The 17,613-nt window shown below is 42.0% G+C and overlaps 1 protein-coding gene across 4 annotated transcripts in view; it reads right to left on the bottom strand.

Moving 5' to 3' along the window:
- Positions 1–17,613, bottom strand: part of GLI3 (GLI family zinc finger 3) — a 270,545-nt gene that overhangs the window by 60,690 nt on the left and 192,242 nt on the right. For 3 of the 4 annotated variants that reach the window (XM_074379780.1, XM_074379781.1, XM_074379782.1), the window contains 3 exons: positions 17,038–17,239; positions 2,445–2,658; positions 1,523–1,639 (listed from right to left, as the gene is read on the bottom strand). In XM_074379780.1, coding sequence (XP_074235881.1) covers positions 1,523–1,639; positions 2,445–2,658; positions 17,038–17,239 — 533 coding nt within the window. The remainder of the gene's footprint in view (positions 1–1,522; positions 1,640–2,444; positions 2,659–17,037; positions 17,240–17,613) is intronic. The other variant, XM_003930761.4, reaches the window with a different exon arrangement.

Genomic DNA, 17,613 nt, shown 5'->3' with positions numbered 1-17,613 from the left:
ATTTCTGTGCATGTTTTCAGACTTACCAAATACCCTCTGAGAGTTTTAACCTGTGATTCAAGGCAACAGCCTGTCAAAATGATGATAAAAAGTTGAGGCCAAAGTTTGCCTCCGTGATTACAAAGCTGAAAATAAAGTCAAATGTCATCTAAAGAAAAACCCAAAATAAAACAAAAACAAACAAAAATCAAACAAAACAAAACTCGTAAGATAATCAATTAAATTAGGGCTTTACCCAAAGGACTGCTACTTCTGTTTTGTTTAGTTGTTTTAATTATCTTCAGTGTGTTAATTTGTTTATTCTTACTTTTTGTGGGAAATCATTTACTAGTACTTCTAATTCTGTTTTCCCTGCTGTTGGAGATTGTATGAGGCACTTTTGTGGACTTTATAGTGAAAATGCCCACCGGATTCAACCTCTGTTCTCTAGGTTTATGCTCACTAGCCAAGGCCCAGGGGCCAAAAGCTCAGGGGCACAGTCCTTCCTAAACTCCCAAGGCAGCTTCACAGCAATGCAAATACAAGTCATTCTGAGAAGTCGTCTTGTGTAGATTCAGGTCCCAATCCAGGGCTAGATGATAAAAACCGTATGCAGGCACTGCAGTTTAACCAGCAAGGTTGTTGCTGTCGGGCAATATGCAAGAGAAAAGATCCATTTCAGAACCTGGGACACCAATTGACTCCAGCCTCCACATTCTTGCTGAAAAGGAAATTTGGGCAAGAAGTCTGAGGCTTGGACTGAAGCAGCCTGATGACAGCAAGGTCCAGATTCTGTGGACATCTGGACTCTTGTCCAAGCTCTATGTTGGGGAATTCGCAGTCACAGAGCTCCTTCCTGCATCAGGCGGAGAGCCCTATGAGATGATATTATGAGTATAACCTACACATCCTTAAACTGAGGCCCAGAGGATTTAAGTGACTACAGGCGGAATCCAGATGGAAATTCCTATACTCTTGCTTTCAGAATTTGGGGCTGAGGGCCAGAATCTAACTAGCCTTAGGTTACTTGTGCTTTCATCCCTTCTGGTTCGTATGGCTCTCCTAGAAAGTGGGAAGTAGTAAAACAAGAAAAAATAAAAACACAATTGGTACAGGAGCCATCAGATCTGCCACAGGTCAGGCTTGGGTGCAGGAGCTCAGTAATTCAGACCCAAGATCACAGATGAGGACTGAAGCCTGGTCTCACCTGTGGTCAGCAAAAAATTAATGCAACCATTTCCTCATTTTCTCTATTAGCTACAGTTGTCTATACCCCTAAGCTGCCTAAACTGTCAAGAAGAAACGCCCCCCATGGCTTCCTGCACTGCCTCTGTTTGCTTCTGAGCTAGAAAAACAACGTAGCCACTCCACATCTAGCCTTTTTTGTTCAGCAAGTTGAGTATGGCCAAGGTCAACAATGCAGTGCGCAAGGAAATGTCCCGAAAAAGACATCAGGACTGGGGAGGAAGGGGGAGCGGAAGTGGCCCAAAGACACCCATCTCGGGAGGAATGGATGCTGGCCTGTGCAGCCTGTGTGTCCTACCTGCTGCCCCCGAGCCCCTGGGCTGGGGAGGTCTTCATCGGGTTTGATCTTGGACCTCTTGTTGTGCATCGGGTCACCAGTGCTGCTCACTGCAGACTCACTCGTGGGTTTGTTCTGCTGGTTACATTTGCAGAGCCAGAGACAAAAAGGTTTTGATCAACAAGAAGCAGTACCATAATTAAAACCTGTAACTCAGGACAAGCAGGCTTATTTGGCAATAAAGCAACGACTCTGATAATGCTCCCATCCCAGGATAGTAGAGTTCACACAACGTGTTCAAAGGTAGAAAATACATTCGTGCGGCAGCTCTTCATTTTTAACTCATGAGTATAAACTCCCTACGGCTTTTAAAAGCTGGAAGAATGGAGCTGAGGCCCTAGGCTGTAACAAGCTCCAACAGTGTATTTCAAAAGAACAAAGTTGTGAGGAGGGTGGAAGACCAACACGTTCCGTTTGTGAAGTTCTTTAATTAGAGCATCCAGATTCTTCTCCAAATAATATCAAAGTGGCAACAGTTAAACACAGGGCAGAGTTTTAGTCTTCCTCTAAAGTACTACCTGGTGGTAAGTCACAACTGTTAGCAGTGGCAATGAACAGTGACCAAATGAGAGCAATTCATCCACACGCTGCAGTGACATGGGGTGCAGGTTATGATGGCACCAGGTCACAGTGAAACTTTATCAAGCAGCCTGCCGCTATGCCCATGAGAAAACGACTCTGGGGGAAGAAGCTATTGTCTGATAAGGAGCATTTATACAACACGTCCACCAAGCTGAAGACTAGACCTCAGCATTAAAGAGACAGGATGCCAGTATGGAGGCCGTGAGAACACAGAGGTGCCATGTTGCTTAAAGGCTCACATGGTAGCTGACCCACCTTCCATTGACCAGCACAGCGGGGTGCATCGACCTGTCCCTCTCACCTGTGAGGACTCAGAAGGACCGGAGCTGACCTGGACGGGGTTCAGAACCGTAGGGATCCCTGGAATAGGCCTCTGTGTTGGAAAAGTTGGGGCAGGGTGGATGAGTGGAGGGCTGTGTCCAAAGGCTGAACCTAAGCTCTGCTGTCGGCTTAGAATCTGCTGATGCATGTGGAGAGAGACGGGCGCAGAAGAGTAGGTGAAGCTCAAGGCAGGGCTGCGCGGGGGAGATAATAAAAGAAGACCATCAGTTAAACACCGAGCTCAGACACTACACAAGATCTGCAGCTTTCTATTTATAATTTTACCATTCCAAATCAAATCTGTTAAAATGAGAAAGTAGGATTATTGCCAAGCATCTTGAAAACTTCTAAGAGAAAGATGAGCCCTGAGATGACACGCATGTGCATGCACATATGAACGCAGATATGAAACAAGATCCTGCAAAAACGGAAATAAAAGGCATCGCCTCAATAATAACTATTTATTGCAATAACAAACTTTATATAAAAAAGAGAATGGGTGACTACATGCTTTATTGGACTTTTATTGGCTCTCAGTTCCGTATGTTCCTGTGCATGGAGCAATTCCTTTAATCTTAACTCACACCGCACGCTTTCATATGTCTCCAGATCTTATTACAAGAGGAAAGAAAATCAATTGGTTAAATGTGTTTTGAACACCATGCTTGTCATATCACTCATTTGTTTGTAAAGATGGAAAGCCTGGTTCATCCAGAATGCCACCTAAAGAATTTCCATCAGTGCCGTCTGGTTACAGAAGCTGATGGATTAACCTCTCCCCACTGAAATCAGTGATCAATGGGCTTCGATGAAGGAATATTCCAGTGGGAAAGCACTGCTCCTTCTTCTAGCTAAACAGCATTTAATGTCTATTAAAGCCCATTATGCATGCTAATGCCTGTCACTACTTTATTATGCCACACTATTTCCCAGGCTACAGTAAGTCCTGAGGAAGCAGTGATATTACCTAAAGATTTCCCGACGAGCCGGCAGTACCAAATCATTCTCTGTGCCAGCATAGTTTTGGAATCAAATCCTCTTAAAAGAATGGAGTGTTCTTAAAAAATTTGCCAATGGCTTAAAAATGTGTGAAAAACTAATAATTGCATTCATGGAAATTTCTTTTTAAAAAAATAATCAGTGAAAAAATATTTATATATATATATATGTGTGTGTATCTATTTCTCCCTCTCCTGCTGTGTAATACCCAGAAAGAATCAGGGTTTCTCGTTAACGTCAAAGTTAGAACTCATGCAAATTTCCAATCTGGTGGGTTAATTACTATGGCTGTTAAGCGCATTAACGGAGAATAAAATAATTACAATAACAAAATTCAAACCATTTCAACAACTTTAAGTAATAATTCCAAAGATATACTCTGTTCATTAATGTGACTCTACATTTTGCCTATTCGACTACAATCCATAACAGGCAGCTTCAATGGGATTACATTACTATTATTCCTACAGAGAACCTTATATTACAATAGCTTGCCCATTTAAGACTGAATATCATTAAGAATACCCTAGGAGAATTTCACGAGGCTTTGAGGAACTCTCCTTTCATTCTGCATTGTATTTCTTTAATAAAGGAAAGCAGAAACATGGTGAAAACAGTCATTGTTCACAGTAAGTTAGGGAGAAATCAGTAGTAATATTCCGTTTCTGCGACGTTATAGTTGCTGCCAGTGTTTCCAAAAGCAAGCATGAATGATTATGGCAAGACTTAGCTAAAGTAGCTGTGTGGATGATTGATAGAGCATTAATCAAAAGATGCATATCTGCCTCAGAATTTGTTCACGAGCTTTCTTCTAATAGCTGATTTCATGTTCACTGAGCTCTATGCCAGTTTGTCCAATTTATTTTTCAGTGTACAAGCCATTCATCAAAAAACACAATGATTTAGCAGCCCCCCGTCCTTTGGGTGAATGAGTATTACTAAGTGTAACTACGGTATTCTATCCATTAAATAAACAAAAACCGAAATAACCCACTTCACATATGATCACCAAGGCACACAGACTTTATGGGTATCTCCAAACACCTTTCCAGGGTTCTAGGAGCCTGAATTAACTGGCAGAGTTGGGAAGGAGCCCCTGAAGGTCATTTACACTTCTAATTCTGGGAGGCATGACATTTGCGGGTTTAAAAAGTCAGTACCTAATTAAAAATAGAGAACCTTCAAAAAACGTTTCACAAAGCGAAAAATGCCCTTGATTTTATACATAAGCAACTCACAAGTGTTCACAGCTGGATAGGGGAGGTGCATTTTAAAAAAGATGTAGGAGGCTGGGCGCGGTGGCTCACGCCTGTAATCCCAGCAGGGAGGCCAAGACGGGTGGATCACCTGAGGTCAGGAGTTTGAGACCAGCCTGGCCAACATGGTGAAACCTCATCTCTACTAAAAATACAAAAACTAGCCGGGCTTGGTGGTGCCCGGCTGTAGTCCCAGCTACTCGGGAGGCTGAGGCAGGAGAATCACCTGAAGCTGGGAAGCGGAGGTTGCAGTGAGCCGAGATCATGCTGCAGCACTCCAGCCTGGGTGACAGAGCCAGACTCCATCTCAATAATAATAATAATAATAATAATAGTAATACAAATAAATAAATAAAATAAAAAGACACAGGAGATGTCCCTACAAAAAACAAGGCTCAGCATTCCCACTCCAGTTTCCTAGGTCCACAGTCCTCCTTGTCCTTGGGGTGCCGGCGTAGGGGTTCTGAAAGCTCTCGACATGCTTTCGTCATATCCCCATTCGGGGCTCCCACCTTTTTGCTGGTAAAACCATGTGATGGGAATAAATGTTCTCCAAAATCCACATCAACTACTAGACTGCAAGGGCTATGAGAGAACACAGAGTGGACAGTGACCGTGAGCCTTCAGGGCTTATTCACACGAAGCCAGCAACAGAAACACTCTCCTCCTCCTATGCACAGAGCTGGGCCAGGGCAGGGTATGGGACAGCTTGTCTGGACCCAGAAGAGCTGGCCCTTGGCCCTCTGCTGCTGCTCCTGCCAGGGACTGTGTGCAGGAGGGCTGCTCCACTCCAGATGACAAAGCCAATTTAGAATTTGATGACAAAAGTAGCAAGTTCTCAGCTCTGACAGTATTACTGAACAGATTTGGGAGTTAAGGCTCCTGTGCTCTCAGAACACTGCCTGCAGAGTGCTGGGGCTGAGGACGGGTGATGACTGGGCACAGCACACAGATGTCAAGAGTCACAGACAAAACGCCCATGAAAAAGGATGCTTCCCATGCACACCCTCAACTCTCTTGGGCAAGATCAAGGTATGAAAATAATCTCCTGAGGCCTTCCCACTGGGAGAATAAGAAACCCTAAGCCACCACCCTCTTCCTTTAAATCCAAGAGGGAAGGGCTGTGTCAGAGGGGAGTCCTGCATCGTTTTGCTTCATGTCACAGCATGAGTCCCTCTGCACCTTCAGCATTCGTGGTGTCCCCTGCCTGGAACCCTTGGCTTCCAAAGCTCAGCACGCACACTTCCTTTTTTACATTCAGGTTCCAGCTTAAACGTCACCTCCCTAGAGGTGCATTCTTAGCCTCCTGCCCCCATCCAAACAAGCCCCCTCTGTTCCTCCTTGCTCAATCATTTTCTACTGCGTGACAATTCTATTCTCATGGCAGCACGCAGTGCTCTCCAAAACTCATTCTGTCTCTCTGTCTAGAAGGCAAGGTCCAGGGGGGCCAGGCACCATGGCTGGCAGAGCAGATGCACAATACTGAGTCAATCAGTGACTAAATCTCTCCCTCATTGTCTATTAGTTCCCTGTTGCCTCTGCAATAAACGGCCACAAACTGAGTGGCTTAAAACAACAGACGCTGCTTATTACCTTACAGTTCTGGAAGTCGGAAGTCTGCAATGGGCCGGCGGGACTGCGTGCTTCAGGACGGTCTAGGCTTCCTGCCTCTTCCGTTTCCAGGAGGCTGCCTACATTCCTTAGCTCAGGGCTCCACACACTCAGGCCTCCCCTTCCTCCTCCTCCGACCCTAACTTGACTCTCCTGCCTCCCTCTCACAAGGACACTTGTGATTACATCACTGACACCCGGACAATCGAGGACCATCGTCTCATCTCAAAATCCTCTGAAAACTACAATTTGACAACCTGTCTGCAAAGCAGTATTATACAAACAAAGCTGGCCTCTACATCTATTTCCTTCTGTGGCACTTCAATGGCACAGGACAGACTTTGCTGCTTAAAGAGATCAGAATTAAAAACAAAAGGTTAATTCTACTCTTAGGGGCCCTACATAAGAATCTTCCTAAATAGTTCATGTATTCATTCCAAATTTACCACAGATACTATTGCTTAACTTTTTTTTTTTTTTTTTTTTTTTTGAGATGGAGACTTGCTCTGTTGCCTAGACTGGAGTGCAGTGGCACGATCTTGGCTTGCTACAACCTCTGCTTCCCAGGTTCAAGTGATTCTCCTGCCTCAGCCTCCCAAGTAGCTGGGATTACAGGCATGTGCCACCATGCCTGGCTAATTTTTGTATTTTTAGTAGAGACAGGGTTTCAACACGTTGGCTAGGCTGGTCTTAAACTCCTGCCCTCAAGTGATACGCCCATCTCAGCCTCCCAAAGTGCTAGGATTAAAGGTGTGAGCCACCGCGCTCGGCCTAGGGTTGAAATTTTTAAGAATCTCTCATGCCTTCTCTAAAGCAGGACATAAAACCTACAGTCGAAACTTTGGTACTGCACTTCCCATCCTCATGGACTCCATGTTTCTGTTCACCCCACTCTTTCCAATGAGTCACCGCAAGAGATTAATTTTACATTCCGATTCTCTGTATTCAACAATTAATACATTATTATTTTTAAAAATTACTTTTATAGCTTTGGTTTCTAAATAATTACTACATGAAAGATGGGGTAATTTAAGACAACAACAACAAACATTTATAAACATGTGACTTGTAACTGTTTATCTACATTTAGTCAGTAAGATCAGTAGAAACGAAGTATCAGATGCCCTAGATCTTCTCAAGCAACAACACAGTCGCAGGCCTCCTGAGGTGAGTGCGTGTAATGGAGGGAAAGAGAGAGTAGTACCAAGGTCATCAAACTCTTTGGAACATAGCCCAGGCCTGCTTCTCTGTGCATTCCTAATGTCCACCCCAGACACAAGCTGGCAGCACGAGGTGGAAGAGCTTCTAGAGACCAGTATTCCTTACAATACACTTTGAGAAACACTCTTCTAGGGCAACAATTATAGAGCCAGAATCAATTTATTTAAAAATTAATTTGCCCTTGATTTTAATAAAGAGCAGATAAGAAGAAAAATGTGGATGTTAGAGAGCTTCAGAATCAGGGCAGATGTATGGTCACTGGGTTGTTAGTTTAAAAGGGATTGCACTGGATGCAGAGCCTGTGTAAATAAGGATAACTTCTCAGTCAGTTTCATCTTCATACTGAGCACTGTGCTGAGTTAAAGGTGATTAACAAACCGATGTCTGACTCGGAACAATTTCTTCTTTTTGACAAAGACTTAAACATGAAATTCTCAAAGTCTGAATCTTTAAGGAAGTTCTGATGTAAATATATATCGGAAGTCAGACATACAAAGTTTTGTCAATTCTCTTAAAAGTGTGATCAAATTTTGCAAACCAGTCCTTGTTTCTTAGCATTACCATAAACAGCACAGTAGCACCTCACTTACGTGGAAGTCTCCTTTCCAGGAATCTCAAAAACTATACCCAACAGGGCTAAATGAAGTACAGGTAAAAGGAAAACTGTTAAGCAACCAAAATAAATGTCCTAAAGTCTAAACACTGCATCTCATTCATTAATTTAGCAAGTTTTAACTGAGTACTTTAAACAAATCCCATTTATGTTTCCAAAGAAAAAGTAATCATTTGTAATCAGAAAGTTATATATAATTTATAATTAATATATCAAACTTGGATATGCATAATCATGTTTGACTTTCACCATAAATATTATTTTTTTCACACCAGGGAAGTGATGTAAGTCAACATTTGTACAGAAACCCTTGTGATTCATCTGCTAATCCAATTTATATTTATTCCCAAAATGCTATATAAAATGGAAACACTGTAAGTTCGTATTGTAGAAAATCAACCATTAAACATTTATTCACCCTACTATACATATAGGCACTTCGAAGTCACTAATATTCAAACCAAATGGATAAAACCCAATTAAAATAGTATATGAGAAAAGCCTATGTTTTTTAAATGCTTCAGAAATTCTATATATGGCAGGGAATAAGAGCACGTGGGATATACTGGACTCCTTAACAATGATACTATAAATAAAGCAGCCATAATACAGCTTGCTGTAGCCCTTTAAACTAGAAGAGTAAATAAGAGCTGATTATACTATTCAAGAGACTTGTTTTTACATAAAAATAAAGAAAACAATTGAGGAAAGTAAGTAAAAGCTACTATTTATTGTTTGATGATTTCAATCCACAGAACATTTTTAACTCTTCCCTAAAATTACAGCTTTTCCATAGAGTTGCTGTGGAATATCTCACTCCCATGTTATCACAGTGCAGGGTTTCTGCACCAGCATACGATACATGTGGGGAAAGGGCACAGGAGGATGTGGGAAGCTGAGCAGGAAGAAAGGCTCTTCAGTTTCCAGGTTCATCTCTGAAATCTCTCAATGACCCAGCATGGCATGCACAGAGCTGGGCAGGCAGGCGGTGCATTAGAGTACTTAGCCACAGGCGAGCCCAGGCGTGGGTGGTAATCAGGCTCCATCACAGAGGCACCAGCTCTCAGTCCAATGTGAAGAGTAATGAATACGTGGCACCTCTGGATTCTTGGGCAATGCCTTGTAAATATAAATGTAAAATCAACTCTGTCTACCAGCCACCTATACACACTTCTTCCAGCTGCCTTGCTTGTTAAATTTATTTTATTTTATTTATTTTTGAGACACAGTCTCACTCTCTCACCCAGGCTGGAGTGCAGTGGTGCAATCTCGGCTCACTGCAACCTTCACCTCCCAGGTTCAATCAATTCTCCTGCCTCAGCCTCCCGAGCAGCTGGGATTACAGGTGTCAGCCACCATGCTCGGCTAATTTTTTATATGTTTAGTAGAGACGGGGTTTCACCATGTTTGTCAGGCTGGTCTCAAACTCCTGACCTCAGGTGATCCACCCACCTCGGCCTCCCAAAATGTTGAGATTATAGGTGTGAGCCACCTCGCCCAGCCTGGTTGTTAAATTTCATTCAAGTTTGATTTTTTTTCAATATCCTTAAAAGAAACTCATGAAATAGTATCAGGATGTACTCCTTTAGGCCAAGGCACTGAAATTAAGAAACTTCATGCGGGCCGGGCGCGGTGGCTCACACCTGTAATCCCAGCACTTTGGGAGGCCGAGGCGGGTGGATCACGAGGTCAAGAGATCGAGACCATCCTGGTCAACATGGTGAAACCCCGTCTCTACTAAAAATACAAAAAATTAGCTGGGCATGGTGGCGCGTGTCTGTAATCCCAGCTACTCGGGAGGCTGAGGCAGGAGAATTGCCTGAACCCAGGAGGCAGAGGTTGCGGTGAGCCGAGATCACGCCATTGCACTCCAGCCTGGGTAACAAGAGCGAAACTCTGTCTCAAAAAAAAAAAAAAAAAAACTTTATGCTGCAACAAACCTAGTTTTCTACAGGCTGAAGATGATCCATTGAGTATCCCACCTCTCCTAACTCTTTTGCTCATGAAACCAATACTGGAAGTCAAGTCAGGCAACTCCTGTTTTAAGGAGTTGAGATAACACTGAGATAACATGGTACCAAAATGTGGGAAACTGACTTTAAGAAAAGAGGGGAGAGAGACACATTCAAATCAAAGCCAAACATCCTGGCTACTTTGTGACTGTTGCACTAAGAGATCATCCTCATTTTGGTTACAGCTGTGGAATTTGCTGCACAATAGCTGCCATTTGAAGAACCATTTTTTTTTTTCCAGTTTTGCAGAGAATGGGCCAACAGCTATCATTACTTGTATATGTGCAGGGAGACACATGCACACTTGTGCTTCTATCTGAAGGAAAAAAAATAAACCTTCCAGGCTGGGTGCGGTGTCTTAGGCCTATAATCCCAGCACTTTGGGAGAACAAGATGGGTGGATCCCCAGGTCAAGAGACGGAGACCATCCTTGCCAACATGGTGAAACCCTGTCTCTATTAAAAATACAAAAAAATTAGCTGGGTGTGGTGGCTCAAGCCTGTAGTCCCAGCTACTTGGGAGGCTGAGGCAGGAGAACTGCTTGAAGCTGGGAGGCAGAGGTTGCAATGAGCTGAGATAGCGTCACTGCACTCCAGCCTGGCAACAGAGCGCGACTTCGTCACAATAAATAAATAAATAAATAAATAAATAAATAAATAAATAAATAAATAAAAATAAAGCTTCCACTTCCATCTATGAAAGTTCCCAGGGCAAGTTTATTGATTGGAAACCCAGCCCAGCCTCAGAAGTAAAGAGTACACAAATAAGGACCCACATACTCTTAAGTATCTCAACATTTACATTTGGGCATATGCTCTCTAATGCTTTGGAGAAAAATACATTAGGCTTTATATTATGAAAGTGATCTAAAAAGCTGAAAAGCTACTTGCCATTAAGCAGCCAAATAGGTATGACCTCCATCAACGTGAATAGTGGTAACACACTCTCGCATGAGATCCGGCTCATCAGGCATGTTAGACGTGGTTAAAAAAATCCTATGTTAATTTATGCATAATCAGTTTCCTCAAAACATCATCAGACATTATTATTTCTATTATAAATAGCATTTCCCACCATCCTTTTCACCATGCTTCTCATTTGAGGACTTCTAAGAGAGAAAGAAGTGTGTCTGGTCAACAAAAAGAGGACACTCAGACCCACCAGGTGGAAAACATGGTTCTGCCATGTGAGTAACAGAATGCCTTTGATTCAGCCTGCTAACCTCTCTGAACATCAGTTTCCTCATCTGTAAAATTACCTTGTGGAGGCCTCCAGGGAAGACTCTCAGACCTCTGGTCTTCTAGATCTAAGCCCCTAGATCTTAGGCCCTTCCTATTTCCTTTAGATCTCTGGTCCAAGATGCTGTGGTGGAACCTGGCCCCTGCCTGTGTCACCAACCTTGTGCCTTGGCTAACCCGTGTTTACCTGTCACCTGCTGATGGTTTCTTCAATGCCCTACTCCTCCCACCTAAGGGCCTTCATCTGCTTGGCCTTCTTCTTACAAAGTTGTAGAAAGCTTTCCAGCGTGGCTTGTCATCGTCCTATAAGTCACTGGCCAGTCCTGTGAATTAGGCCCTTCTGGGTTATTTCCTTTACAGCACTGATGAGAACGCTTACAAGCTCCTTTGTTCATTCATTCATTCCTGTGTTCATTCATCTGCGTATGCTTAAAGGCTTTTCCCTTCCGTAAGTTCTATGAATGTGGGTGTTGTGTTTCTCTCAGCATTTGTGTAGCTCCCATTCCCTCAGTACAGTGACTAACATAGAGTTAAACTCAGCTAAATATTTGGAGAATTAATAAGTATTAAATGAAATACTATGTAAAACTACTGCATCAGGTAATGATAATTACTTTTAAGGAAGTAAATGAGAGCTATCGTTTTAATGTAGTATTAATTATTTTACTGAAAATGGGGGAAGGGAATGTCATCTCCTAATTTTTCAAAGATAGAATGAGAATTTTAAAGACATGGGTAATTTGGCATCATATTCATCTGTTCTTCAATATGTTTCTCAATTCATTGGTGTGCTATTTCTTGAATCTAAGCAAGGTGTTTACAAAGCACAGAGCCAAGGAGCTATGGAGGCCGAGCTGACTCCTAGCCTGCCTCAGGCAGTATTAGTGGACCTGCCAGATGCATCCTTACTCCAGGGTCCTAGTGTCGGAGGGGGCTGACGACACACAAAACAGAAAGCACAACTTGCCTTCTGGTCATCAGGCTGAGCTCATCAGTGTTGGCAGCAGAAAAACCCTGCACAGTCTTGTGAAGCTGGCAATCTCGGCACTGAGTGGGGTGATGTGCAACATGGGAATGTCATTTTCACTGAGATCTCTTCCCTGGTCACACCAGACTTAAAACTACTAAGAATATAAAATTACTTTCAATGTAGCCATTCAATAGAAAGTGAAAGTGATACCCAGTGGGTTAGAAATGAGTGAGGCACTCATTTCTTCATACCCTTTACATTTGCCAGAAGAGGACAGAAGATGGGGGTCACTTAAAACACCTTCTCTTCCAGTGGCGGCTCAATTTCCTAAGGGAGAAGGTTTTAGCAAAGGTAATCTATTTTAATCTACTGTGATTCATTGGCTATTTACAACATTAGTCTTAACTATGTAGAGTTGGGGGGTTACTGGCTGTATTTGATAAATATAAATTTTCTAGTCTTTGATGGGAGTCTTCTGTGTGATGGAGAACCCACAACTTCTTGAAACAAAGAATATTTTATAACATACTTTGCAGTGTACATGGAGTTATTTTTGAAAGCTATTTTAATTATGAGATTTAAAAAGACTTGTCATGTATGTCTAGACAATGCATTTTTAAAAATCTGACATAATCAAGTACTTTTATAATATGCCAATGGGCTTTTGTGAATTAATATTAGTTTACACGATATTTTTATAGTACTCTGGATTATTAAGTAAATATATAAACACAAAAACCACACACAAACTTAAAATAGGCATTTGCTTCTTTAATCCTTTATTTTGTATCCACCCCTCTGTCTCTGTTTCTATCAATTTACAGCCAGTTAATAATACAACACTCATATAGATTGCAACTTTCGGAAAACCAGAATTATTTATCTACCATGTAGAAACTTACTTTAATAAGGTGATGATGAGAATTCTAATTACTCTTGGGAGAGCTCCTTAATTTATTCACTCAATAACTACTTACTGAATGGTGTCAATATGAGAGAATGCAGGTGTCACAGGGGAGGGGACAAGAGGCACACAGATGTTTGCTCTTTGGTGCTTCTGTTCTATTGGAGAGAAATGAATAGCAGACTACTAAAGGAGAAAGTAAATACGGAAATGTCAAATAGTGGTAAATGCTATTACAGGCATCTTTGAGAACAGCATTTGCATTAGGGCATAGATGTGAAGGAGACAGCAATAGCATTTCTTAGATACTGAATGAGTATCTTTAAACATTTAATAACATGTTTAGAAATGTAAACATAATTACTGATGCACTGCCAATACCAACAGCAAATTAGGTATCAGAAAACATGTAAGCGTGAAAGTCAAGCGTGTTTAAATTAACAAGCAGGAAACTGGAGTGCTAGTGCTGACGCCCAGCAGGCACGGAACTTTGCTGACTTCATCTTGCAAAGACCCACTGGGCTTAGGTGTGAAACAAGAATAAGGCCGGGCGCGGTGGCTCACGCCTGTAATCCTAGCACTTTGGGAGGCCCAGGTGGGTGGATCGCCTGAGGTCAGGAGTTCGAGAACACCCTGGCCAACATGAGGAAACCCTGTCTCTACTAAAAATACAAAAAAATTAGCTGGGAGTGGTGGCGAGCCCCTATAATCCCACCTACTCGAGAGGCTGAGATAGGAGAGTCACCTGAACCTGGCGGCTGGGGCGGCTTGCAGAGAACCAAGATCATGCCACTTCAGTCTAGCCTGGGAAAAAGAGTAAAACTGTCTCAGAAAAAAGAAAAAAGAAAAAAGAATAGCACCACTTGCTTTGCCGAAGAGCTATGATGTGAGAACAGTGAGTGAGCCTGAGCCTTGCACCTGCCCTGTGACTCAGCAGGTCGCAGAGACTAAACACACCTGAAGTCCACTTTCTCTCTCACACCTTTCACTGTTGAGAAAGCCAGCTACCTTTCCCAGATGTCTCCTTGTTTCCTTTCCTTGCCCTGTTCTACTCTGGTGCCACCCCTAACTGATTATTCCTGAAGTTAGTTTTTGATCTCACAAAATGGAACTTAGAGCCAGTGTAAGCCCAACACTAGCATTCCTTTAGCTAAAGAACTGGCCAGTGGTGCCAATGATAACAATGATTATCATCATTAGTTGGGAAGCTGATCTCATCTTGGGTAGTCTGCATTACCTGCTATGTGTGAGAAAAGACATATTGTCCTAAAATATAGCAAATGCGTACTAAACGGGGAGAGATTGTACTAGGACAGGAAAGATGCAATCCAAAGTCTCAAGGCAAAAAAAAATTGAGGACACAATGGGCCCATTTTCTTTTACCTAACTGTAACAGCCTCCAAGGACCTGACTGATATTTAAGTGAATCTTCTTCTTCCATCTCTAATGATATAAAGAGGTATGATATAGCTCCTTGGAGACAAGATGGGCAGTGATGATTTCAAGTCAGCAGATTCACAGTCTCCTAAGTACTGACACTAGCTTACCTGGGTGAAGATGAGGACACCAGGAAGTCTGTAAGGACTAAGGACAGGACACTGGGGTAAGAATAAGTAAACATAGCATTGTGACCATTTCTGTACCATATTATAATCTATGTCCTTTAGATGCTGTAAAAAGTCAAGAGCTGGGCAGAGAGCAAGAGGCAAGAAAAAGTATAGAAGCAAGAGAAATGAATGTTCACAAAGTGATTTTGTGTGTTATTTTTGTGGAATATCACTGTATGCCACATTTCTGCTACTTGGATGCTATGACTTCTAGTCATGCTACATAGCAATTGCATAATTGCAGTAAAGTGACCTCCAGTCCGTGTTAGTCCATGACCTGGGAATATTTGCCAGGAGTGCAGGAACAGACAGGCCAGGGTTCTGAGACTGGCATGCTTCCATGGGGCCAGACTGGGATGGAGAACAGGGTAGCACAGACAGGTCTGTGATGCCTCCTCTCCTGGATGAACCATCCCAGCTCAGCTCCACCTGAAACGTCACCTCAGGTAGGAATCTCATCCTACCATTGCAGGTCCACACCAGCTTTAGTAAAATGTGCCCTCTTCTTATACAGGGAGTGTCTTATCTGTAGTTCACAAATGTAAAGACTAAACTTCAAAGAGCTGAGGGGTAAGTTAGGTTTGCAAAGCTGGTTGGTGGCAAAGCTGGAATCTGACCATAGACGTATTCAACTCTAATGCCTATATTTGTGACTCCAGTGGTTAATCTGGAAAATGTCCCAGGAGCCCTCCCTGTGCACGGACTGCTCTCATGTGAGCACTGTTGCTTGCAGCTCTCCATGTTTCCACACTTAAGTGACCACATGAAAAGAACAAAGAAAAGCAGCAGAAAATGACATCATTTAAAGTTAGGATTTGCCACATTTAAATATTAACACGCCCACTGAAGAACATTGCTAATAACTGAACAAGGAAAGAAAAAAAAAAAAAAAAAAAAACTTTAAGGGAGAACATTAGGGAAAGACAAGGGTATTCATTATTTTTAGTAAATGTGGGTATTTTGCTCCTGCAAACAGTTCTTTTTCTGAACTGATGAGGTTTCCCTAACATGTATATCTACCATGAAAGACCCAACAATGAACAAATAAATCTACTACCCATTCACAGAAGCAAACAAGACCTCACTTATTAAAACCAAGGCTAGTGAAAACATTCGTTAGTATGTACTTTTCAAGCAAGGAATTATTCACGGTTAACAAAACTACAATTCAAAAAGACTGCTACTAACTGAATCCTTAAATTATTAGCAAAAAAAATTTAGGAAAAATGAGAGCTAAAATTTATAAACAGGATTGCTAAATTAATTGATCAGAGTAGTAATTCTATGTCTCAAATAACCATTTGTGAGCTGGTTCAGTTCAAAACATAAATGATCAGCTAACTCACCTAAACTCTGTATGTTAACTTACTTGTATTTCCTACTTATTGATAACAGTCCAAGCTGATCATTAGCAGTGAGAAATATTTTATGTGAATCATGTTTACAAGAGTCTGTGCTTGTAAGAACAGATGTGACGTACTTCATGCAAGGAAGTGTCAAAGCACTTTCCATCAAGCAAGGAACTATCCATGGTTAACAAAGGTGTATGGATAAAATAGGGATCTTTCATATTAAGCTAAAAATACTTAACAGAAAAACAAAGAAATATTCTTTTGCCAGATTTCCTCCGATAACTACGCCTTCCAAGTCATCTGCACTTATTTTTCATCAGACAAAAAGCTCTGCTGTTCCTCTCTCGTTCCCAATGGACTCTTTTCTCTTAAGAGTTGTAGGACAAGACTTCTGCCATGACTGGTCTTTTTATTTTGTTCATGTTGTACATGTCATACAACCAGGTATGAAGTCAGTTTTTCTCTAGAGAACATTATTAGAAGGAAAAGGCTGTATAAAAAGATTTGCCATACTCACTGTCTCTACGAAATGGATTTCATCATAACTGAATAACTGCTCTTTCTATATATGGGCTATTGACTGAAGTCTGCAAACAGAAAATAATCTGAGGCCCAAAAACTGGTTTTGCAATTCATTGTGATATCTGACCTGTCTCTTGCTATAAGCCCAGCATCATGTGGTTTTACTCTACCTCCTAGGCAGTCGGTACTGAAGATGCATCACTACAGGTGCAGACAAGGGCTGACATTACATTTAAAAAACACATAATGAATTCAGGAAAATACATACCTGATTGCACTTGCAGATAAGTGACCATAGGAGCCACTTGCTGAAGAGCTGCTACGGGAATTATTGAGAATCGTGACCAAGGAGTTGGGAGACGTCCTTATCATGGTCTGAAGGTCAAAGCTATGATCGGACAGTGGTGATATGGACAGGGTACGTTTTCGGCTCGGCCTGGCTGACAGCCTGGGGCTGGGGAATCTGGTGCCTGTTATATAAACAAAACAGAACCTAATTACCTGCAGTTGGACTCTATACCAGTTATTTATTGCTACTCACCTACGTGGAAGAAGTGAAGGATAAGAAGCTGGCAACTTGCGGTGACAAGCACATCTCCTCCCCCATGTGATCTACTAGCTACAATTGAGGAAATTAGGGAGAAATATTTATCTTCCAGGGGCTTACCTCGGGGGAGCTCTGTTTATTAATGTGCAAGCAAAATGATAAATTGCTAAACAAAAGGCAGAGACTTTTATGTGTTATCCCTTTCATTTCCAGTGATTTATGCATCTGACGGCTGCTTAGATATTCCCATCATTAATTCACCACAAGCGACAAAGACAGTGATTCCCACACTTGCAA

The sequence above is a fragment of the Saimiri boliviensis genome, chromosome 10, assembly GCF_048565385.1.
Source record: "Saimiri boliviensis isolate mSaiBol1 chromosome 10, mSaiBol1.pri, whole genome shotgun sequence".
Lineage (NCBI taxonomy): Eukaryota > Metazoa > Chordata > Mammalia > Primates > Cebidae > Saimiri > Saimiri boliviensis.
This window is presented reverse-complemented; position numbering and strand designations above follow the sequence as displayed.